The sequence below is a fragment of the Passer domesticus genome, chromosome 1, assembly GCF_036417665.1.
Source record: "Passer domesticus isolate bPasDom1 chromosome 1, bPasDom1.hap1, whole genome shotgun sequence".
NCBI lineage: Eukaryota > Metazoa > Chordata > Aves > Passeriformes > Passeridae > Passer > Passer domesticus.
Window position 1 is genome coordinate 74,282,327 of NC_087474.1, and position 24,912 is coordinate 74,307,238.

The following is a 24,912-nucleotide window of genomic DNA, read 5'->3' on the forward strand; positions in this document are numbered from 1 at the left end:
GTGGAAAGTGGTGGTGTTACACAGTGGTGGTGTTACCTTGCTGCATCATCTGAGCAGCACAACAAATAAAACTGCTCTAAAGGTTATTACATTCTTTCTTAACCTTGAGTTCTCTCATGTACAAGTGTCTGGAATGAGATTAGCTGTATGTGACCTTTTAGAGATAAAAAATCAGATGGAAAAAGTCTAGAGCTGTAGACAGTTTTTCTCTTCAAAATACATAAATGTAAGGGCAATGGGAGCTTCTGTAACAAAAGGAAAAAAAAAGCGGAATTGAAAGCCTCATTGTAGGTTTATACAGCTGCAGCATTGACTTTAAAAGCATGTTCCTCAGGCAAAGCAGCATCCTGAAGCAAGATGGTCTCTGAGTAAGCATCTTCTCTTCTATTAATTGTCCCTTTCAAGTGTGGTTTCTGGACCTGCACTGAGCACCTGAGAGGAGCCCTTCACCAGCCTGTACCATCTACTCTGACAGGCATTTTTGTCTAACAAACTCCAATTGTTATGGCACAGTCGCAGAGGGAATGAATGAGAAGGTTCTTTCAAATCTCAGTCTCCTGTGGCTCTGGCCTCAGATGGGTTACAAGGGCCCTACTGAGGTAAAGCACCACCTGTCCCCATGCTGTTTTGTACCAAAACAGCAGCCCCAGAACGGCAAACGTTAAAAGCCCAAGTGTTTAATGGATGCCTTGCACAGACAAGAGGCCCTGTGACAGTGTTTTTGACTCATGTACCCACGAAATGTTGGCGTGTGTCACACACCTGACAGATGCCAATACCTGCGGGCATCACTTCATGGTCACACTGCATGGAGGGCAGACAGAGCCCGGCATACTGTCCTGCTCCATGACCACCTGTATCCACCCAGTCCTAAAGAACTCCTGTGAGAGTCTGAGCAATCTGCTTAGCCCTTGCTCCTCTTCTGGAACCCGGTTATCTCTGGGTTTTCCAAATGTGCTAAATGCTGCAAACAGGGCATGCAGGAACTTGGCTGTTTTGGGCTTATTGAGCCTGAAGTAGTTGATCTCTTTTTTTGGGAGTACAAACTATCACCTTAAAGGCAGAGACAAGCTTTTCCCTGAGTTCCATGAGTGGAAACCAGCAGTGTAACAGAGTTGAATATGATTTGAGACTTTTTCCTTCCTGGGGATTTTCTGAGATTTCTTCTGGATTGCTGGAGTTTTTCTTGGTGTCTTTTTAGGGGAAAGCTGTCTAATACAACTGAGACAGCTTTCACCAAAGTAGAGCATGTTTCCTGAGAGACATCATTTAGCAGAATGCACAATGCAGCTCTAGGGATGCATTTAGGAAAATTCATGTCATTCCCACCCTTATCAGTAGAAGTCATATGCAGACAGAAAGTGGAGAACTGAGGAATTTAGTGTTGGAGTGGTTCCTCCCAATACACAGAGTGAAAAGTTAATCCAGGCCTGTTAAAATCCCTCTGCCTGAGAAATAACAAGAGTGGGGTACAGTGGTTATCCATGCCTGGATCACTGCCGTTAGTGTTTTAGCTGCCTAAAGTTAAGTACCTGGCTGTCACTCATGAGCAAGGGGAAGGTGAACCAGATAGTGTTTATGTGGTGCTACACCTGGGAGTGTGCAAAATAGAGTGCACTTCAGCACAGTACCTCTCCAGACTTGCAAGAGTCCACATGAGACATGAAGATCAGTGGGATGACACAGGTGTAAGTAAATATCACAGGGAAACATTGCTAGTTTGGTTCAACCTTATTCAAACAAACAGAAAAATGAAGTTTACACAATCCCTATGAGCTTCAACATGCATGCTGGTACTTGTGATGGTGTTTGGGACAAGGCAGTTTCAGGTATTTCGGCTGGCACTTGAGCATAGCATCAACACCTTCAAGGACCACAACCAAAGGAGGTCCTTTCAACAGAAAATTACTCAGCGGGTCTGCATGTGTTGTTTTGTAAAATAAGCAGGGATGCAGGTGCATAAGGATGTTCTCAGAGGTCCTTCAGCAGGGTTCACAAACATCCTGGATCTCTTTGTTCCACCCTGTTGCCTTTACTTCAGCTTCCTGGTTCATAGCAAAAGCACAGGACAGCATCTCTCTCCTGTCTTTATGACAAAATGAAGTGTTAAGTGACTGGCTTGCAGTGCTTGTACTGCAACTCCACAGCATGCTGCAGCCTGGCGCAAACACTGGCAAGTCCTGTCTACAGCCTGTCTGTCTTCACGTGTGTGAAATGTTGGGGACCATTACAAAAAGCACCAACAACTGACAGACAGGAAGTCCTGGTAACAGAATTTAGACTTAAACATTTCTCTTGTGCAAAACTAATACAGAAATTATTTAAACATCAACTCCCTTTTCTTATGCCAGATCTCTTATAAGTGACTGCAATTAGACTGGAAATGTCCCACAGGCAACTAAGAGCATTTTCATCTTGTTCAGCAACGTGGACAGTGGGATTGCATGTACTCTCAGCAAGTTTGCTGGTGACACCGAGCTGTGTGGTGCAGTCAGCACGCTGGAGGGCAGGGATGGCACCCAGGGGGACCTGCACAGGCTGGAGAGATGGGACTGTGCAAACTTCAAGGAGTTCAACAAGGTCAGCTGCAAGGTCTTCCATGTGGGTTGCAAGGACAAAAACAGGCTTTGGGGAAAATGGATTGAGAGCAGCCCTGAGGAGAAGGACTTGGGGGTGTTGGTTGCTCAGCATGACCCAGCAGTGTGTGCCTGCAGCCCAGAAAGACAAATGTATTCTGGGCTACACCCAAAGCAGCGTGGCCAGCAGCCTGGGACAGGTGATTCTGTCCCTCTGCCCTGCTCTGATGACAACCCACCTGTAGTGTTGCATCCAGCTCTGGGCCCCCCTACATAAGTAGGTCAAGGAACTGCTGTTGCAAGTCCAGAGGAGGCCTGGAGAAAAAAGGCTTCTGGCCTGACCTTGTAGCATCCTTCCAGTACCTAAAGGGGTCCTGCAAGAGAGCTGGAGAAGGACTTTTTACATGGGCATGTAGGGATAGGACAAGGGGGAATGGCTGCACAGTGGGACAGGGTCGTTTAGATTAGATATTAGGCAGAAATTCTTTACTGTGGGGGTGGTGAGGCACTGGAACACATTGCCTAGAAAAGTTATGGATGCCTGGAAGTGTTCAAGGCCAGGTTTGGATCAGGGTCTGAGACTTTGATCTAGTGGAAGATGTCCCTAACCATGGCAAGGAGGTTGGAACTAGATGAGTTTTAAGGTTCTTTCCAGCCAGTCCAAACCATTCTATGATTTTATGAAACTGAGTGGCAGCACCAGAGGAAGAGGATGGAGCCCATCACTTGGAAAGGACAGTCATGGGACATGGCTAAACTGTCAAGAGAGGAAAGGACACAAGGCAGAGAGGGGACATCACAGGGTAACTGATGCATCATTTCCACTGACAGTGGAGAGCTGTTTTCACATATTTAAGATAGGGATGTATCCATGTAGTAGTGATCAAACATATTCTTAGAGGTTAATACATGGTTAAATTCTTTGCTACGTACAGTCAGCTTCTGCTGAATCTCTGCCTGAATTCTACTGTGTGGGTGACGGTACTTTCTGCCTTCTCATGTCCAAGTCTCACCTTTGAACTTTATTTTACCTGGCAATCACCTGGCAGTCACCTCTGATGTTTTATTTCAGTAAAGGAAACAGGCATATTTTGTTTCAGAAAATATAATGTTGTTTTCTAGTACTTTCATTTCAGCAAGCTATGTGCAATTGGTCAAATCCTTTGAATTCCAGAAAACCGATTCCCATAGCCCCACGTTCCACCCAGTTGACTTGAGGTAGAATCAATTAATCTGTCAACAGTTCTTAAACCATCACAAAGTTACCAGGCCAATTAATGAGGAACAGGGAGGGGAGAGGAAAAAAAAAGGTAAAATGAAGACAGCTTCCTATTTTTGCTCAGCAAGCCTGAGCTGCCAGCGTGGCGAAGCAGATAGGAATCTGAATTTCTAAAACTATTTTCTGCCTTTCCCTCCATGGCGCTTCTCGTAGTTATTGTGTTAGTAATTATCTCCTTTTCTTGCCCATCACTCTCAAAAACATCAAACCATAGAAAGCTCAAGCTAATGTTGAGAATTGAAGCTTAAAATGACACTTCCCTGCCCAAACCACCTCTGGATCAGACACTAAGTATGCCATTTTTATTAACTGTGCTTTCTATACACCCTAGGATTACAAAGGACCGAGGAGAATGTTCATTATTTGTAATAGAAATATATTTTAGAATGCATAGAGCACTCAAAGTTTCTCCACTGCATTAGTATTAACAACTCACATTTTAATAAATTGCTTACAGTAAATAATTTTTTAAATGCTAGGAGGAAAATATCCCTCAGGTTTCACTACAGCTGTGAATAATACAGGTGGGAATTTCTGTACAAATCACAAATATACTGTGGCTTACCTGGCACAGTAAGATTTATTTCATAAGGTCATAGAATGGTTTGGATTGGAAGGGGACCTTGAAGAACATCTAGTTCCAAGCCCCTTGCCATGGCCAGGGACACCTTCCACTAGACCAGGATGCTCAGAGTCCCATTCAACCTGGCTTTGAACACCCCCAGGAATGGGGCATCCACAACTTCCCTGGACAACCTGTCCAGTGCCTCACCAGCATCACAAAAGAGATTTTTTTTCCCTAATATCTAATCTCTTTCAATTTGAAGCAGTTTCCCTTTGCCCATGCTCTTGTAAATAGACTCTACCCATCTCTCCTGAAAGCTCCCTTTAGGCACTAGAAGGCTGCTCTAAGGTCAGCTTGGAGCCTTCTCCAGGCTGAACAGCTCCAACTCTCTCAGGCTGGGTTCACAGGAGAGGTGCTCCAGCCCTCTGAGCACCACACAGCATCCAGTTCTGGACTCGCTCCAGCAGGTCCATGACCTTCCTGGGCTGGGGACCCCAGAGCTGGATGCAGCACTGCAGGTGGGGTCTCACCAGAGCACCAAATATATATTCAATATATAATTACTGTTAGCAGTAAATACAATAAGGACTGTCTAAAGAAGATCTCGCGTATCATGGGGCCACCATCAGGGAGCCTGTGACGCGACTCTCGCCATCAGGCTCAGCTCCCGTTGCGCATCATTCCCTTTCCAAAGGGGTGCTGTCCCCGCTCCCCGCAGAGCTGCTCATCCACCACCTCCCAGCCCCTCGCTCCACCGGGCATTCCCTGGCAGCCGTGCCCGCGGCCGGGAGGGCGGTGCCGGCGGCGGGGCCCGCCCCGCGCCCGTCGCCCCGGTGACGGGGCAGAGCGGCCCGGCCGAGGGAGGCGGCGGCGGGCCGGGGGCTCGGCGGCACCGAGCTGGCTCCGCCCGCAGCGCCGCGGTGAGTGAGGGGCGGCGGGGACGGCGGCGAGTGCCCCTGGGGCCGGGCTGGTGAGCGCCCGTGCTCCGGGGGCTGGGCCTCTTGGGGTCCTCCCAGCACGGGGGAGGTGCGGGTGTGGGCTGAGCGGGAGCGCTCGGAGCTCCGCTCCCGAAGGGGAGGGCTGCTGCCGGCCCCCAGCCTGGTTCGGGGCGCTTGGGTCGGTGAACTCGCGTGTGGGGGAGCTGCCCCGCTGCTGGGCTGGGCTGTGGGGGCGGCAGCGGGGACAGGGACCCTGCCTGCTTGGGCTGGGGTAGGGCAGACCCGGCCCTTGCGCGGTTAATGAGGGGAGGTGCGGCTTTGTTCAGGAGAAGCGGGGTGGCACTGGCAGGCCGGGCGGTGCCGAGTGCCACGGCAGGAGCGCCGTGCTCCCCTCGGCGCCCTGAGTGCCAGGGAAGGTACTGGGAGCACTCGGGAGGCGACTGAATGTCACCAGGCGGAACTGAAGTGGAAACGAGCATTTGTTTCCATTCTCAAGACGGAGAGGGGATCTCGTTAGTGCGTACAATTATCTCAAAGGCAGGTGCCAGGAGGATGGTGCCAGAGTCTTTTCAGTGGTGCTTGGCGACAGGGTGAGGAGCAATGGCCATAAACTGGAACACAGGAAGTTCCACCTCAACATGGGGAAGAACTTCTTTACACTGAGGGTGGCAGAGCACTGGAACAGGCTGCCCAGGGAGGCTGTGGAGTCTCCCTCTCTGGAGACATTCCAAACCCACCTGGATGTGCACCTGTGTCACCTGCTTTAGGTCACCGTACCTAGGCAGGGAGTTTGGATTAGGTGATAACCATAGGTCCCTTCTGACCATAATGATTCTTCAACCCTATGGTCCCTTCAACCATAACGTGTTTTATTGAAACTTACAGTGGTGCGGGTGCTGAAAGATGAGTGGTTCATATTGCTCCTGAATGCTGCCCAAGACTGGAGTCTTGAAGTTCCAGCAGCACTGAAACCACTGTTATGCTGAAACTTGCTGTACCGTGTTATGGGAAGGGGTTTCATGCGGGTAGGAAATGGTAGGCTTGCTGGCATGGTGGTAATCTGCTGAAAGAGTTGGTGTGAATAATTTTGGTTTGAAACCAAAACTAGTTTGGAGCAAAACAGGGGAAAATACTTAGAGCAAACTGGAGTTCTTAATTTGATATACCCCATCCTGAATGCCTGATACACACAAGTGGAATAATATATTAGATTTTTAAGGGACTTAAAAAAAAATTAAGGCAGTCTGTTTCAAAGCACCAGTATTTATTGTCAATGTTACTGACTTCTTTCTTGCAGCTGAGTGTCGTGTTTTTAAATAACTGCTGGTATTTGATTAGAGTAATGGATTTGAGGTTAATCTCAAGAACTGGATCCACCATCATGGGACCTGATTACTGGCAGCTTTAGTAATATACATTCACTACCAAGAAGGCTCTTGTAGGAAAATTCGTTTGTTGTTTTGTGGTTGGATTTGGTTTTGAATTTGTTTTGGTTTTTTACTTTTAAAATCAGTGTCAGCATACATTCAGTGCTGTGCAATACTGCCAGTTCTGATCATTGAGAACAGTACTGTGCCACGCAAACAGTTTGGTGATTTCATCAGTTACTGTAAACAGGTTGGTAAAATTTGGTTGTGGGTGTTTTGCTTCTCTGGGTGGGATGTCTTATTGGGTCATATGTCCTAGTTTCTAATTATTTGAGAGTAGTTTGTTTAGGATGCAAATGTAGAACTCTTGGTAAAGCCTAGTACTTGTATATAAGAAATGTGGGTGATTTATTGCTATTTATTACATTTTGAAATGTAATTCAGACATCTAAAATAATACAAAATTGCTGCTAGTGCTTAAGATGTCAGTAATACAGTAAAATGATGATTTGTGTCAATTCTCTAGTACTTGTTCAGGTTTGCTAAATTTACACAAATTAAAGATTCTGTCAAGCTATTTTATTTTGTCCTCTATTTGTCCCTGGCTTTAATCTTTCCTAAATCCTGTGTAAAGAGATTATGTGCAGTATGTCATTAAGAGCAACAACAAGCTGTTGTTTAGACTAGGATTTCTCTTTGTCTGTTTGGTACCTGTTACAAAAATTTTACATTTTAGAGCTTTGCGTCACTGAAATAATATAATTTAAGCATTAGTATGGAAAAGAACACTCCAAAGGCATGTTTTAATCAGAAAAGCTAAATTGGGCCCTTGCTTTTCCTCAGGTTGGTACAAAATACAAAACTGAGCTGCAGATTGGGAAAAAATGCAGATAGAACACTGAGGAAAAAATTGCATATCTGATCTGGGTATGAGTGGTGAAAATTACCAAGTCTGCAGAAGTCTGTTATAGTGAAATGTGAATCTCTGGAGCATTTGTGTTCTAATCATCATGCTCTGTAATTCTAGTACATGTCAGTGTGATGGTACACAGACATTGTTATCCGGGTACCTGATTTTCACACCTTGTTTTGTGCATTTCCATGGAGTGAATTTGACACTTCCACTTGATTATTGAAGGAAAGCACTGACTTTTCTGTACTTTACTTGATCAGGTGTTTTTGTACCCTAAAAATTAAAGTATACAGCAGAAAAGTAGTAAGGCCACAAAATGTATTACAGAGCAGACAAAATGAATAATTGGGTCTGTGATGTGTTGTATTACATGAAATTTCTGGGGGGAAGGAACAATTTCTGTGAGGTTGTTTTGATTGCACATGCCAAAATATTAGAATTGGATAGTTGTTGAAGTATGTGATTAATATATACTCCAATGAAAACTACTTGGAAAGCTGATAGGATTTAGGCACCAAAATTAAAGGATTTAAAGGCCAAAACTTGAGGTTGTGTCTAGATCTTTTTCTGTTTGTTGCAAATACAAGTTTTTCTCCTGTTGTTTTTGGTACACTTTGTTAGAGAGCAAAAATTTGAGCATGAAATGCATGCAAATTCTCCAACTTCTTAATGTAACTCTAGGAGTTCAAGCTAGCGCCATCTGTAGCAGATATTGCTGAATCCCCTCAAAAAAAAATACCAACACAAGCACACAAAACTGGTACATTTCACTTCACATAATACACCTGTGTACACCTATACACAAAATGCAGACACAGTTTATCATTGCTGACCCTGTAGATGTGATCCTGTGTGTTAAAATGGGTATAAGGATACCCTCAAGGCTTTTGTTTTTTTAATGTATGCCTAGAGCTAACTATTGACAACTTGCAAGATGTGTATGCAGAATATATCTTAACTTGGAATAAATACACTTGATCATCTGCTTAGTACCAGAGTCAACAAATAGCCTTGTTGTAAAAAGACACTATTGATGGTATTAAAGACTAGAGTGCGTGCAGGCATTCTGGGGAATAAGATATAAAGCTGAACTCTGAGAAAAATAATTTGCTTAAATATATGAAAGTCCAATTTAAAATCTCATCATAATTTGAGATGTCTATGTTATTTTTTGTTAAATCTGATTTTTATCTTTGTTTCAGAATACACTATTAACCAGAAATCTTATTTCACTATAGCTGTAGCTTTAGTGGAGGGGAGATGTAGATGGGTGTAGAAAAAAAATTCTTTGTAACTTTCCCTGACAAAATGAAGGTTGCCTCGTGCAAAGATGATAAATTGAGGTGTCCACTAGGCCAGCAGCATCTTGATGGGTGATGTGAGATTCTTTCCTGCTAACAGAAGCTACAGGGAGTAACACTGTGTTATGTGTTATAAAGGAAGCAGCATTTCAGCTAAGAACAACTTAGAAACACCAGTCTGTTTTCCAGGCAGCTGTTTCCTTTGCACAGCAGGCTAGTCTGCTTGAGACTGTATATTTCACACTCCTTGAGAGGCTAATTTTATTGTTATTTTGCCTGTAAACCTCAAGCCTGAGTCTTGTTATCAGCTGAATCAGAGTTTCTTAATCTGTTTGAACAGACTAGACTGTAGCTAATTTTGGCATAAGGATAAGGACTAGAGAGTTGCATGCTATGTTCTCAATCTCTGATAAAGGTAGACTGATGGTGTGTTCTCATTGACTTGAGTTTTATTCTATATATATATTGGTTTTGAGTTTTTATTTTTGTATGCCAATATTCAGTGTTTGTATATTAGCATTTGGCTTACAGTGAGTAAATGGTACAATGGGAGGTTCTTAGTTTCTTAGTTTCCTAGTCCTGCATAAATGAGTGAGTGACTCTTTGTGTTTAACATCTGGCAACTGGCCTTCATCTGAAGTGTTGGTGACAGATAGTATGGTGTGTAATGGAAGCTGGGGTTCAGATTCAAATTTGGATTGGGATTCAAATAATATTTGCATGGATTCAAATACGGTGATTCAACATGGTTCAGTATGAATTCTTCTCCAAATGACAGTTCAGATTTAATCTTCCATAGCAGTGCATGTAAACTCTATGCTTCTCTCTGCAACCTTGTAAAATTGAAGAATAAACTTAACTCTTCAGACATTACCATGCCTAAGAATTATGTGAACTTCAGAGCAAGATGTCCATTTATAACAAATCGGTATATATGGATGAAATGCAGTGGTCATCTTGCTGCTCTACCTCCCTTCCTCACTAACTTTTAAGCATAGAAAGCCTACTTGCATTACCAATCCAAAACACAGTGTTCAAACCTTAAGTTTGCCGTGGCACCCTGTGCAAAATTTGTCCTTATGTTTTCCAGAACTTCAGCTGTGCCTTTGTTATAGTTCAGGAAGCTGCTACTGTCTACAAATTCAGAATGTGGGTTTCTATCAGAATACACCAGCTTTAAAAGCACTTCACTGGTTCTAGGGAATTATGACAGTAACCTTGACTCTCCAGTTTCTGCTTACTCTAACCCTAATTGTAAAGTAGGCACCTTCTCTGGTTTGAGAAGTTTAAAGGAGCTAATTGCATTTACATCCGTTTAAAAAGCACATATGGTTCTGGAGGGTGTTATTATTTGATACAAGTAGTAGAGTATCTCTTTCCTAAAATACTGTAAAATTACCTAGTCTTTTTTTTGTTGGGTTTTTTTTTTTTTTTTTTTAGGGATCTGTGTGAGAATGACCATGTTCTTCTGTCTCCCATTCTTCATAACTGGATCTCAAAGCAGCTATAGTTTGGAAGAGAACAGTGAATATCCTGCATAGTTATGAGAAACATTCACCAGCGTAAAACAGTCTGGAAGATTTCTCTTAAGAAAATCAAAGAGCACAGAACCCTTTAATAAAACAGAATATATTTAGCATTTTGTTAGCTTCTGGCTGTCTGAGTTGTAAAAAAAATGAATCGTTACACAATTATGAAACAACTGGGTGATGGCACCTATGGCAGCGTGTTGATGGGGAAGAGCAATGAGTCAGGAGAACTTGTGGCTATCAAAAGGTATGTAGCATCTCAATTCAATAAAGGTACTTGCAAAATCTTAGATTTTCAATTTTGGCTTTGTTTTTGTTTTCCATTTGTGTAGAACTGAAAAAAGTCCCCTTTTAAAAGGAAATTAACATAACCAAATATATATATTTTTTTTTTTAATTAAGATGTTTAACATGGTGATTGTGAGTCAGATTTCTGGTAACTGATCAGTAGAGAAACACATCAGTTTAGTTTACTGGTTTATGTTGGCTTGTATAATTGCATGCTGCTTTTGTTCAGTTTGAACATGCTTCCTTCTAAAAATGTTGTTAGGCCAGCACCAAAGGAGAGCCAAAAGTGAATGGTATTAATTAGGGAGTTTATTTATATGAATTGCAGGAATAGCTACCTTAACAGGTAGATTTGAAATTCCCTCCCAGCCCACCAGCTCTTTGTAAGTACTGCTTTAAGTTTCAGGTGTTGCTATAGTGATAAGTAACAGTAACAATCTGGTCAGGTAAATAAAGGCTGTCTCCCTGGCTCTAATAAACTTGTGTTCTGTGTAATCAAGAGTATTGTCATACTTGCCTTAAAAGATGATTACGAAATAAGAAAAAATCTACTCAAAGCATGGGGGAATTCCCCTTGTATTCCTAGAGAATTGCAAGCAGGATATAAAGTGTAAGTTGAAATACCAGAAATTGTAATTTGCTCAGTCTTTTTCCTCTCATTTGTGGATCTCCTGCAGTAAGATAATTGTAATATAATTGACTGACTTTTTATTTAAGAATTTCTCAGAGGTTCATGTTTCACCATATCTTGCTGGTACTGTTACTGAAGTTAATATTAATCTAAGCTAAAGAAAGAATCTCCAATGATTATTTTAATTATTTTTAGCAAAAGGAGCAATATTTTGTGGGAAGTGGTTTATTTTGTGATTTCAGGATTTGAAATTCTGTTGTGTGATTTTTAAGTTTGGGAATTGAGGGGGTACAGTTTTGCTTGAAGATACTTTTATTTTAAATTAAAATTATGGGTTTAAATCCCTTCACTTTTGGTGCTAAAACCTTACCAAAATGCAGCAATGACATTCACAACTTCATCCCAAGATCTGAGCAACAGCAAATGTCCACATTTGGATTTATGCAGAACTTACTTACAAATAAATGTATTACACTATTATGTATAACAATTAGTTTAGAGGCTATGATGTTGCTTGAAAAAAATTAAACCTTTTTTTTTGAAATTAGTATCTTAGAATAGATTTTTTTAAATGACCAGTCAAGTCAGATGCTTAATTACAATAGAAAACACTCCAGATATTTTGCAGATTTCAAAAATTTTTTGCTAGTGTTCCTAGAATATGCAGCTTATGCATAAGGATGTGATTTTCCATGTTGTATGTGCATTATCATTGTTGTTTGCTTTATTATTAAAAGCACAATTCAAATTATCCAAAGGGGTGTTTTATGTCCCTTTTACTTCACAGTAATGTGGTCTATGGCTGTACTCTTCTAAAGATATTTCAGTTTTGGTGTTTGTTGATTAATCACTGTACATTTTTAGCAATTCTAAGTGCTGACTTTGTTTTTGATTATATTGCTGATGGGTATGCTAGAATGTTTTAAATTGAGTTCAAAATATAGATTTTGCTAGTCTTAGAAAATATAATTTAGATTTTCTAATTCTAAAAGCATTCTGTACTGTCCACTGAAAATACTTTATCTTGGACTTTATTTCAGAATGAAAAGAAAGTTCTATTCATGGGATGAATGTATGAATTTGAGAGAAGTCAAGGTAAAGTGATGAACATGCCATATTTAAAAATAAGTGTCTGGTTAGGCTTGCATGAAGGAAAAGGGCAGCTACTGTGTCCAAGCGAGGCCAAGCTCTGTGAACTCCTTAAAAGCTGACAGATTTCACAAAACTGTGGGGTGCTGGCACTCCTAGAGGTCTTGCTGATTTGTGGAATATTCCACTATTCTCAAGCAGTGGCCATGTCTCATAGCTAAGCCTCTTATCTTTGAGAAAGGAAAATAAATTAATTTTGCATGTGTATATTTCTGTGGTTTACCATCCTTCTCTTTCATTTTACCTCCAGTTTTCTAGCTGTGTGTCCATTCCATATATCTTGTGTTTGGGGCATCTGTAGAAAGCACTGGGAGTTTTGGCTAGCCAAGTGAGAGAATAACACTTGAAAACCTGGGCATAAATTCCAAATAATTCTGTGGTTCTGTATATACATAAAATCATCTGATTTTATGTATATACAGAACTCCCTACTAAAGGGCTTTTGATTTAACTTATTAGAGACTTCATAAAAATCAGTATGGCCAAAATGGGCATCTGTAATAGAATCCTTCTTCATGAAAGTTTCATGCCAAAAAGAAGGGGAAAAAATATGCAGGTTTTCTTATTCTGTACAGTGAGCAAGAGCTCTTACTGCTTCAGATTTGCCTTTTGTTGTAGGGAATTAGGTTTTTGTGCTAATCTTTACTCCAGCCCTGAGGTAATCCCTAGAAATAGGTTTAAACTACTATTAATAGAGTTGTTGCTTTTACTTTGAGATTCGTTCAAACTTCTGGGTTGTTCTTTAGAACAGATTACAAGATAAATAATGGGGTATCATATGAACATGTTGTGTGGATTCTGTGCTAGAAATGTACATGTTAAAAATTTAGTTATGGTAAGGCATCAAGGTCACTGTGGGGTTATCTGAAGCTGCATTTTGCTCTGTTGCAGTCTCTGAAGAAGCTAAACCATGCCAATGTAATAAAATTGAAGGAAGTCATACGAGAAAATGACCACCTTTATTTTGTATTTGAGTACATGAAGGAAAATCTCTATCAGCTAATGAAGGATAGGTATGTCTTTTTCACAGAAAAATAATGTGCTATCATGCTTTATTTAATGATTCTCATACTGCTTTGAAGAACAGTTTGGGGATGTCTGGTTTTGGCTCTTCTTGTAGCCCCATTGATGTGAACCAGAGTTGCTGCACCAGCTTGTTTGAGGATATACTTCTGCATTGCTCTGTTATGACACTGAATATTGTAAAGCTTTTGGAAATAAGTTTGATCATTTGTTAACAAGACAGTTGGCATGCCTTTGTGTAGAGCCATGAGAGAAATTCCAAACAGTTGTGTTTTGGTTTTTTTTCTTCATTAGCCTTCATTCTAATGTATGAAGGACTGGGTGAACACTGGTTCATGCTACTTTTGCTCATGGGTTTTACTTAAGGTGGGGATGGTACATGGATGCATCTTTGTAAGAATGGCCTAATATAGGCTAACTCTGATGTTGCAATCTTGGACATGCAGTACATAGTAAGGCTTGCAAGGTGGTCTTCAGAGCAGGACCTGCCTTTTCAATAACATTTTCTTTTGATGAATTGTTTTGTCTTTGTTGTGGGTTTCCTTCAGACATTGTCATGCACTTGTGTCTCCTAATGTGCCAAGCTCTTGGATTGACATCCTGAGGTAGCTGTTGGTGACATGAGCACATTGTTACTCTGCAGCTGAGTAGAATTGCTCTTACCAGGGCTTCCTTAAGGGCAGCACTGGGAAATGCACCTACCTGTGCTGCACTGTGCCATCTCTGCCCTGCTGCATCACTGTGCATTCCACACTCACCTGGTCGAGCACACTACTGGCCAGCCAGCTTCTACAGAGAGGTAGCACCATGAGCATCTCAGCACAGAAGTTCTGCTGCTGCATTTAAAGTGGTTGAGATTAAGGCCCAATAGAGTTTTGAAATGGGAGTTGCATCTCTCTTACTTTGACTTGATGGGTCTGTTTTCATGTGTTCATGATGTGTTAGGCAAAATAAAGAAACACGTGTGCTCTGAAGACACATTATTTTTCTGAATTATGTACGTTTTTACCCTGTTTCTTCACAGAAACAAGTTTTTCCCTGAGTCAGTCATCAGAAATATGATGTATCAGATATTGCAAGGGCTGGCTTTCATCCACAAACACGGTAGGTTTCCTACTAGGGTTTAACTGTGTAGCACTTTTTTTAAAAAATAAGATCATACACAGAAATAACATTAATAAAATAACCTAGCAAGGGCTATTAATCGTCTCTGATAAAATCATGGTTACCAGTTTCAAGTGTAGTGCAGTTTTAAACTTTGCCTGAAGTTTTCTTTGTTTTCCTATAACTGGATTTTCCTCTTTCTCTTGGAAAGCACTGGATGTTGTTGATACACTGGAGTAGTTTTTCTACTTTAGTTAGCAAATTAATAAACAAACTAAAGAAATGTTGTATGCTGTTGTATGTAATCACTTCTGCATCCTCAAAAAGATCTAATTGAAAAGCATTAATACATCAGTACTCTTGTTGAGATACCATAACTAACATGATATTCTACATATAAAAATACTAAAATAACTTGTTCACTAAGAAATTAAAATAGTATTCTTATCAAATACAACCTGGATTTAAATATTTTAGTAGGCGGGATATTTCTAGGAATTACAGGCACAGTCTAAATAAGAGGTGAGGTGTGCTCACAACAATAAAAAGTTTAACAATGTTTTCAAAACTCCTAAAGCTCATGTTTAATATCTGTCTGCAAACTGTATTCTGAAATACTGGTATCAAATTCCTTTGCATTTAAAAAGGTAGTAATTTACTGTCATGCTCAACTTTTTGGTTTTGTAGTTCTTCACATCACATTAGTATCCTTAAAACTTCCCAAAGACAATAAAACGTTAGCTGAAAATAAATTAAGAAACAGTGTTTCTAGTGAGGTTTGATTTGCTTTCAATGTACCCTGAAGAGGCCTGTTGGTGAATTAAATGAATAATTAGTTTTATTTGGTATTATCAAATACCCAGAAATTGTCACTTTCTTGTCTTTCTAATCAGGATCATATACTGTTCTCTGATTGTTAGTATCCTCCTTTCCTCCCTTATTTCTCTGTGAAATAAATTAGAAAATTAGATTTTAAGAAAAACTTCAAACTTTAAGTTACAATATTAATATCTTGATTTGACCGTAAGTGTATAAGGGAATACTGGTATTATAAATTTGAACATTTACATTTCACTGTAATGATTTTAGCCAATTTCTTACAGTCATTTTCAATTTATGCATGTAGAAATTCAGTGCTTTATTCTAGCAAGTGGATTTCAGTTGAATTATTGGATAACATAAAAAATTGTGTGTTCCAATTAAACAGCAAAATTAATTTGTTTAGTGACTTAACCACTGCCCAAGTATAGAGGTCCTCAAGCCAACAACAAGCAATGAAGAAGCTTTATGTGCTTCCATTACTAATATTAATATTTCTGAGCAGCATTTGGATTTCCTGTATATGTCTGTATCTCCAAATTGTTGTCAGAATGATGAATAACTAGCTAAAAATCATTTGTGCAATTTTATGAATCAAGTAAGTGTGTCAGATGCTCAATTTTCAGTTATGCAAAACTGACAAAGCAGTTGTAATTTTTTGCAAAAGATTTCATTCTGAAAGTGTTTTTTTACTTGATATTGCTACCAGCCAATTAATTTTCCTTAGTGTGCTAATGCCAGTTTGCATTTGTTAATTTGAGAACACTTGGTGTAATAATCACTAGAGGGAAAAAGTGTGCATTTGTTGGGGGAGGGTTCCAATTATTTTTTGTTGAGTTTTTAAAAAATATAAAAGAAAAAAGGCTGAAAACCACTATATAAGTCCTCCAAAACATCCCAAAGTAAATATTGGATTACTCTTATTAGAAATTGCTGTTTAGGAAGTGATTCTGTGATAATTTGCAATTCTTTTCTGTTTGGTCTTCTACAGGATTTTTTCATAGGGATATGAAGCCTGAAAACCTTCTTTGTAGTGGACCAGAACTTGTGAAAATTGCAGATTTTGGGTTGGCTAGAGAACTAAGATCTCAGCCACCTTACACAGATTATGTTTCTACCAGGTGGTAAGTATATCAAGAATTTAATACATCAGCTTAACTAATTAACCTCTTATGACCATTTTGACTTATTTATTATTTTCTTCCATCCTCACAGGTACCGTGCTCCTGAAGTTTTGCTGAGATCTTCTGTCTATAGCTCACCTATTGATATATGGGCAGTTGGCAGCATAATGGCTGAGGTATACACACTCAGACCTCTTTTCCCAGGCACAAGCGAAGTAGATGAAATCTTCAAAATTTGCCAAGTCCTAGGGACTCCAAAGAAGGTAAGGCTTAAAAAACCTCACACAATTTTATTACAAAAAAAGAAATTAAATCTAATTATTACAAAATATCCCGTGTTATCTTTCAGAACATATATATTGAATTATTGTTTCAATAAATTTCCTGCACACTTAGTGTTTGCTCAGCTGTATTTCTTTTCAGCTTCCATTAAGGCATGTAATGCTACTCTTTTGTTGTAGATTAGCATCTGTTGCATATCATACCATTATATGAAGCCTTGCTCTCCTGTGATGAAAACCAGATAAAATTGTTTAATTTAGTTGTTTAATGCTATTCATAATGGAAAGCAAATCAGAAGCCTCCTAGGATTTAATTTACCAGAGCCAGTTTGCTTTCCCTTCCCAAAAGTGTAATTCTTCTGTGCTGGCACACAGAATTCAGAGCTTGTAAAAGTTACCATAAATAAGACAAATTATGCTTTTCTTATTTTTAAAGCATAAAATAAACATTTCATCTCAAACACAGATGTCTCATAAATATTATTAGCAATAAGAAGTAATTGAGGGAATATGTGCAGTATTTTAGAGAGAAAACAAATATTATTGCTTATTTTCTGGATGAGCTAAATGCTATTTAAAATTACAAGGATGGTTCGGGTAGTGCATATAAAAATGGGTGCAATTATATTCAGTTTCAAAGTTGTTTTACTAAATGGATGGAAGAACATGCAAGAAAAGAACAAGGTTACCTTCAAAATTTTGAATGAACTGAAAAAAAAGACCATATGCTATTAAATATTTTTGTAGACTAAAGTAAGAAATGGCAGATACATATCAGTATTTTATGGGCGCAGATAGAACTTGGTGGAATAACTGACCAAACACAGTCCACCTAGATCTGAGGAACCTAAGGGTGGAGAAAGATACATCAGTTTCATAAATGTTCTACCTGTATAAAATACAGTATAATTCTCGTACAGTAAAGTGGCTGTTATCAATAGAGAAAACTTCAAACAGAAATGGATTAAGCTTAGCTAGGAACATGCAGAGCTTGAAGTGGTGGGAAAACATCCAAGAGAACATTCTGAGAAACAGGTGCAAACTCATGACAGAGCAAAGAGGAAAAGGTCAGGTGGAGAGTTATAGATGATATGTTGTGGAAGTGAAAATTGAGTCAGGAGGACGCAGTGAAAACTGGTATGATGTGTAAAATACTGCTTGCCATGACACAGTTGTGCCTCAGGAATAATGTGCAAATAGGAGCAGTATTTTAACACTTGAGTTTTCAAATGCAGATGTGAACTTTCTGAAGTAGATCACAAATCTAGGATAGTAAGAAGAGCATTTTGATGTATAAGAAGACTGAAAGACAGCACCATGCTGGCTTCTGGAACATTTTCAATGTACAGCATAAACAAGCTCTGAAGTGCAGGGAGATCAGAGAGAGGTTTTCACTGTGTGCAGTAGCAGAGCAGCACTGAGCTGATTGCTGTATTTTTTTCTATAACCTTACAAGGAGCTAACAGAAGCAAATTCTGACTGTTTAGTGTCTGTCATTCCCTGACTAGAAAGCTTACTGCTTGGGAAAGTAGGGAGCATTATCAGTTGAATAATCCAGAAAAAATTGTAGCCTCCCTTAAAGGCCCTAAGAGTTCAGGGCACTGTAAGTCAGCCCTCTAGAATCAGGAAACTATAATTAATTACTTTGTGCCCCTGTCATCTGCTGGGCAGACTCAGGAATTTTCTCTCCTTGCAACAGTGCTAAGGCACTCTTCAGGGAGATTGCTGTGTAAAAGGAGTACTTAAATAGTATGATAGGAATTAGCACAACAAATAATGCATTTGTTACAAGTACTTGTTACATTTTGAGAAATGTAAGTAGAAGTTATTTTAATAGTCTGATTTTGCAGATAGTTCTACAAATATTATTTTTTCAGACATGGATTTTCATTTATTCTGTTATCCTGCAATAAGAATTAGAGGAATTATGCTCAGAGGCTATCTTCATTCCAGTTTACCTTCCTGTGCTTAAGTCCATAACAACATACCAATGACTTCTGTGAATCTAGGTGTTTTAAATAGTTGCTGGCAAATATTTTATTTTATAAAGTAAGTTGCTTTATTTATTTTATGAATAAATTAAATTGCACCATTCAGGTATTGGCAGTGGTGGTGCACTTGTACTATGTAAATTTAATGAAAAAATTGATGACAACCTCAGTAGCAGAGATCAATGAAATGCGTTTTCATTAGCTGAAGGTTGGCAATGGCACTTTAAATTATTGCAAATTAATTTTAATAAATATAAGTACATTGTTAAATTATTATATGACATAAATATTTATAAAATATTATAAAATTTATTTATTATATTAAATATAAATGTATTATTGTATAAATATATAAATGTATTTTTCTTTTTTTCTCTTGTACTGTTTTCACCTTATCCCTATGCTTCATCAGTTCAACATGCAGCCTTTGTTGCAAAGTGTTCCTTTATTTCTAGCAGACAGAATGCCACCAAACTCAATAAAGAAGGGCAGTGCAGTGAAGGAGGGAAGTGTTTCTCCATTGATTTAAAAGAACAAACAGTTCTCTGAGGTGAAAGAGGAAGTCACTTGAAATCTTGAGACTTATTTTAAGCAGATGTGGTTTATAATTATATTTGAGGTTTGTTACTATGGACTGTGCTAACATAGCTAAAACTGTTCTACATAAAAAGATGAGTAATGCCTGTCAGGGTGCCTTAAGACCAAATTGTATCAAATCAGTCCAGTTTGCCCTGTAGCACTGCAGTACGCTTGGTGGATAGAGGAAGAGCACAAGTGTCATACCTTGTCTTCAGCAGGGTTTCTAATGCTGTCCCTGATAACATTCTCAGCAGTGTATTTCTATACAAATTGCATGATAAGAGCATACCTCTTTGGAAGGAGTTACCCAGAGAGTAACAAGCTTCACTGGCTCTTACTCAAAAGATGATTTGAACAGAACTCGAGTGGTTCTGCCTCTGATGAAATTTTTTTAATTGTATTAAAGGCTGTCCAGTGGAGTAGCTTTTGCTACTTAAGCTAGTAGATGGCAGGCAGAGAAGAATTTTGTTAGAAAAGAAGATTAGAATTTAGAAGGTTTTTTTTTATGTATAGAATTAGAGGTGTAGCTTTAAAGAAACTTTTCCAGTAGTGCACAGAATGCTGTACCTAGGCAGGAATAATCAGCTATACCATCCAGCTACCACATCTGTAGGAGAGGCCATAGGTGCTATTTAGTGTATTGTATGTCTAAAGACAAATACCATACCAGTTTGTAGAAAAAGGATTTTTGCCTATTAACCTGTGAACTAATCTTTCCGTTTTGCTTGCTATAGTATATCCAGTTTAGAGTTTTCAAGAGAAAAAAAATCGAGAGTCTAGAGAGGAAATAAAACTTTAAAAGCCTGCACCTTAGGCATTGAATTTCTTTAGCCTGTACAAAGACTGGAAGAAAGGAAAATAAATACACCTTCCAATGAATAAAAAGGCCACTCTAGAGGGAAGAATTAGATAGTCCTTTTTGGTATCTATGGATGAGAGGACACTCAACAATGGTCATTTATTTTTGTACAAGAAACCTCCATTTTCCTAATCTTGAGGAGATTACTCTCTGGAGTAATCGCTGTAGTCTGGCTGTGGATTGCCAGAAGTTGGAAGCTTTTTGAGACTTAACACCTGTCAGGAAGGTACAAGGGTGTGGAGTAAATGGTCTTTTGAGTGCTTTGATAATCCTATAGTTTTGTATTCCAAGAATGCAGTTATCAAGCAATGAAGGACTTCACGGTTTACTTTTAGAAAGTTAAGAACTTTTTCAAAAAGTGTTTATCTGGTGATCATGGTTTTTATTGTTGCAATACTGTCTTGTTGTAATTTAATCATTGACTGTCATAATGGTGGGATCAGTGCTCTATTGTATTGGCTGCATCATGGTTATACAACTGTGTCATGGTGAATGGAGGGGCCTCGCCTCTGCTATTTCCATAAAGAGGGCATGTTGAAGTCAGCTGCTGGGCTCATTTCTGTGGCAGATGGGAAGTTCTGTACCATTCCTGGTGGTGCTGCACTCTGGTCTCCTTTGGATAGAATGTGTCAAAGTGTGCTATTCATGGTGATGGTTCCACCTGTAGCTACAGGAGACTTCAGGAAGACTGCCATTGGAGACTGATGCTGCATTCCCTAGTGTTGTAATAATTGTCATGGAAAACAGAAATGCTTGTTTTCACCTATATAGGAAGGAGCCATGCAGACCAAGCATGACTCAAGCTGCCTTAAATACATCTTTGTTCTTTTCTGGTGCTGATTTTTCTTTCCTTTGAAACAGAGTGACTGGACAGAAGGATACCACCTTGCTTCTGCCATGAATTTCCGTTTCCCACAATGTGTCCCTATAAGCCTAAAAACTCTCATCCCAAATGCAAGCAATGAAGCAATACAGCTTATGAGTGATATGCTGAACTGGAATCCAAAGAAGAGACCTACAGCAAGCCAGGTCTGAGCACATGAATGATTAAGTATAAGACTGAATTTTCTTGCATTGTTAAAAAATTGTAGATACAGAGAACGATTGATTGTCAGAGTAGTGATGGCCTCAAATGTCTCCTCATTTTGAACACTTTGGTGGGAACGAGACTAAATGGTAGTTCTAAACCTGGCTCAGCAGACATCAGAAACTCTTTAGTTATTTCTGCAATGTTGTCTTCCGTACTGCATATCTTAAAATTCTCTCTGTACAGAGAAATAGCTGATTTGCAAATGCTTCAATTGTGTCTGTCATCATTTCACCACTTTGGTTTTCCTTCCCATCTGTACAAGGGCAAGTACTGAAAAGTTTGAAAACTTTGTTTTTTGTGAAGCCACAGATGGAATGCAGTATGGAAGAGCTAAGGCTTATTTGTACATGGAATGAAAATTGTACAAAGTGATAAAGGAAGAACATGACAATAGCTCACAAAGGTCACGATTTTTCTCCAAGTTAATTTTCATAAAACATATTTCAAGGACCAAAGATGGTTACATTCTGTGGATTTTTTAATATTATTCATACCTAATGTAATCCTATATAGAATGTATAAAAGAGGAATACAATTGGGAAAGAAAGGATATATTGCAAGTTACGCTAGGTGGATGTAGTGTAAGTGATTCAGAAGCAGTTAAGCAGATGGTACCAAATAAAGCAACCATTCCTCTCCACTTTAAAAAGCATGTCTATTGTACAGTGATGGAGATCTATCTGTAGTCCAGTACTGTGTACCTCTACACAAAATACTCTATGGTGCTTTATAAAAGCAAATAACCAGCTTTTACCCAGGTGAGTTATCGAGGAAGCAGCTGCAGCGGTTTTGTAATCCACAGTCAAAAAGAAGAGTTTAATGCATATATATGGCAGTGTGTTCTTGAGTGCAGCTGAGGCAAAATATGCATTTGAGAACTAACAAAGAGTAGGATCCTACCCAGAAGGATTAAGAGAGTGGGTTGTTTTGATACAGGAGGAGGTGTGTTACTAAGGTGTGTCCATGCTCTGCATCTAGCAGAGGACAGGGAAAGGTCAGAGGAAAGGATCAAATGAACATCTGCCTTAAGACAGATTTTGTATTTTCTTAATAAACACCATGAAGGCACAGCAGGTCCAGTGAATGTATTTCAAAGAAAAGCAAAAGCAGGTGATAAGAAAAATGGGGGAGGAGCCTTGCTCATTAACATCCTCTAATTGTAGAAGCCATACATGGCAACCATCTCACTTCTGGGGTTTTTGGTTTTGTTCGTTTTGTTTTGTTTTTAATTGAAAAACCTCAGGCTATTCACTGAGTTGCCAAAACACAGTCAGCAGTGGAAACATGTGAATAAAGCATGTGGTAAAGGTTGTGGGAACTACCTGCTTTAAAAGAGAAATTTGTTACTGCATAAATATAGAATGGTGTTAAATGTGTAATGCACCTCAAAATACAGGCCCCACCTAGCAATAAAGAAGGGAACAAAATTGTATGACTGTGTTATATGTACAAGTGGATCAGTCTTTGTAAGTTTTGTAAGAGTTTGAAATACAGAACTGCCAGTTCTCAATATACACTTTACATATGATCTCATTACGCATCCATCTTCCATCTGTTCTATAAAGCTTGCTCAAATGCTTCAGAAACCTGCTTAGGTCTTTGGTGGGGTTACCAAAGTCAACTTTTTGAAATTAAAATTAGTGTGTTATATCTTCTTCTGCAGGCTTTGAAGTACCCTTACTTTCAAGTTGGCCAAATTTTAGGACCTCCTCCACAGTATCTGGAGAAGCAGACTCCTGTTAAACCAGTTCAGCCAACGGAGCCAAAGCCATCTTTACCTAAACTGGAAGCTAAGCCAGAACCTCTGTCTTCACCTGATTTACCTGACAAAACGCAGCCACAGTCCTTGCCAAAGGTTAACCACCAGCCTCTCCAGCAAATTCAGTTGCCTCAGAATACAGCTAACCAGCAAGTACCAAAGCAGCAGCAGCCACAGGCACAACCATTTTTTCCAGTTATCAATAAAAACTCATCGCCTGTAAGTTGTCTTCAATAACTACATAGATGGTTTTATTAAAAGTGCTTAGTATGTTCAGCCAGGTGATCCCTTGTAAATTGTCATGTTTTATTAGAGGAGATACAGATAGATAACTAGGGAATAAGTGAGGCTATAACTGTCTGCTTATTAAAATTTTATAGCAAGTCAGAAGAATAGATTGCTTGTAACAACAATGCTCATTATAATAGCCCTCAGTGACATGCTTATGCAGTAATGGCGTTGAAACAGCTGCTACTTATTGACCTTTGAGAAACAATACTCTCAGTACACAACAGAGAAGTAGAAAGGGAGGACTTCACTTGCCTCATGCAGGAAAATATCCAAAAAAAGGTTCTTCCACCTCCTAACCTTGTAAGAATTTAGCAATTGTGATTTTTAGGAAGATTAATAGTAAACTTTGGTTTGTAACTTCCATTTTGCTTTCTGCTTGGACTCACTGAACTGCAATACAAAATATAAATATAAAAATAACAGGTATTCAGAGAATACTGGAAAGCAAATGATAGAAGGACAGTTTTAAAACTTAGTAATTTCATTGGAACATAATGCTAAAGAAAAGTTTCTTTTATTTGCTGTAATTACGTGGGGGCACAGCAGTGTTCTGCACCCCTGTGCTCTATTTCTTGACAGCTCACCTAGCACTGTTTAGAGCATGAGTTCAGCAAGATGCCGGAAATAGTGGTTGAACACTGAACTGGATTTGCAAACAGAATGTTAACCTCACTAGTTCAGGTAGACTTGAGCAGTTCAAGGATGGCAGTCCAAAAGAACTACACTTCAAATACATGCTGGCATCATTGTTTTGTACTTAAAGTCATAACGAGACTATGACCAAAATAGGTACAACACACTGAGAAAAATTCCCTCAAAGTCTGTAAGCAATAGTCAGGCGTTATACTAGATAAAAAATACAAAAATTTTTATTTAATTAAAGTGCTTTTTTATTATTATTTTTAATTTTTATTATTTTAATATTTTTTTAATTTAAAATAGAAACAAGCAGCTAGTGGCCCTCTGAATGGTGTACTAGGTCCTAAAAACTGCAGAAGACGGTGGGGTCAGACTTTGGTAAAGGCTGTGGATAGCTGGGATGACTTGGATGACCCAGAATTTGGAATGTCATCTTCAAAGAAGCCTAGCATTGCACTGTTAAAAGAAAAGAAAAACAAGGAATTTCTTTTTAGGTAGGTCCTGCAATTATAAAATTACAATTTCTTTTAGTAAACAGTGTCCAGAAGTAGATTCATGGAGTGATTAAGACAAGTCTATTAAAATTCAAGTCATCAGAATTCTGCACGAATGCCAAGAATTGCATGAGCTCATGAGATCAGCTTTGGGTGTTATGTTGTTATAGTGCCAGTAATATCCAAACAGAATCAAATTTGTTTTCAGGCACTATATGATTCAGGTTTGTTGTGTATTTAAGAAACCGTTTTACTAAAAATTGACATACTAACATTACTTCATTTGTCAGTTAAATGGTACTATGTTCTGTCATTTGGCCACA

General features: G+C 39.1%; 1 protein-coding gene across 7 annotated transcripts in view; it reads left to right on the forward strand.

Moving 5' to 3' along the window:
- Nucleotides 1-5,229: 5,229 nt before the first annotated feature.
- MAK (male germ cell associated kinase) overlaps nucleotides 5,230-24,912 on the forward strand; it is a 29,881-nt gene continuing 10,198 nt past the window's right edge. For 3 of the 7 annotated variants that reach the window (XM_064424880.1, XM_064424925.1, XM_064424935.1), the window contains exons 1-10: nucleotides 5,230-5,340; nucleotides 10,380-10,715; nucleotides 12,428-12,482; nucleotides 13,428-13,549; nucleotides 14,584-14,663; nucleotides 16,474-16,606; nucleotides 16,698-16,869; nucleotides 21,178-21,345; nucleotides 23,070-23,384; nucleotides 24,399-24,589. In XM_064424880.1, the coding sequence (XP_064280950.1) occupies nucleotides 10,615-10,715; nucleotides 12,428-12,482; nucleotides 13,428-13,549; nucleotides 14,584-14,663; nucleotides 16,474-16,606; nucleotides 16,698-16,869; nucleotides 21,178-21,345; nucleotides 23,070-23,384; nucleotides 24,399-24,589 (1,337 nt within the window). In that variant the 5' untranslated portion in view covers nucleotides 5,230-5,340; nucleotides 10,380-10,614. Of the gene's footprint in view, nucleotides 5,391-5,515; nucleotides 5,537-6,067; nucleotides 6,976-10,379; nucleotides 10,716-12,427; nucleotides 12,483-13,427; nucleotides 13,550-14,583; nucleotides 14,664-16,473; nucleotides 16,607-16,697; nucleotides 16,870-21,177; nucleotides 21,346-23,069; nucleotides 23,385-24,398; nucleotides 24,590-24,912 lie in introns of those variants that run through there. The other 4 variants (XM_064424899.1, XM_064424909.1, XM_064424915.1 and 1 more) reach the window with 4 other exon arrangements.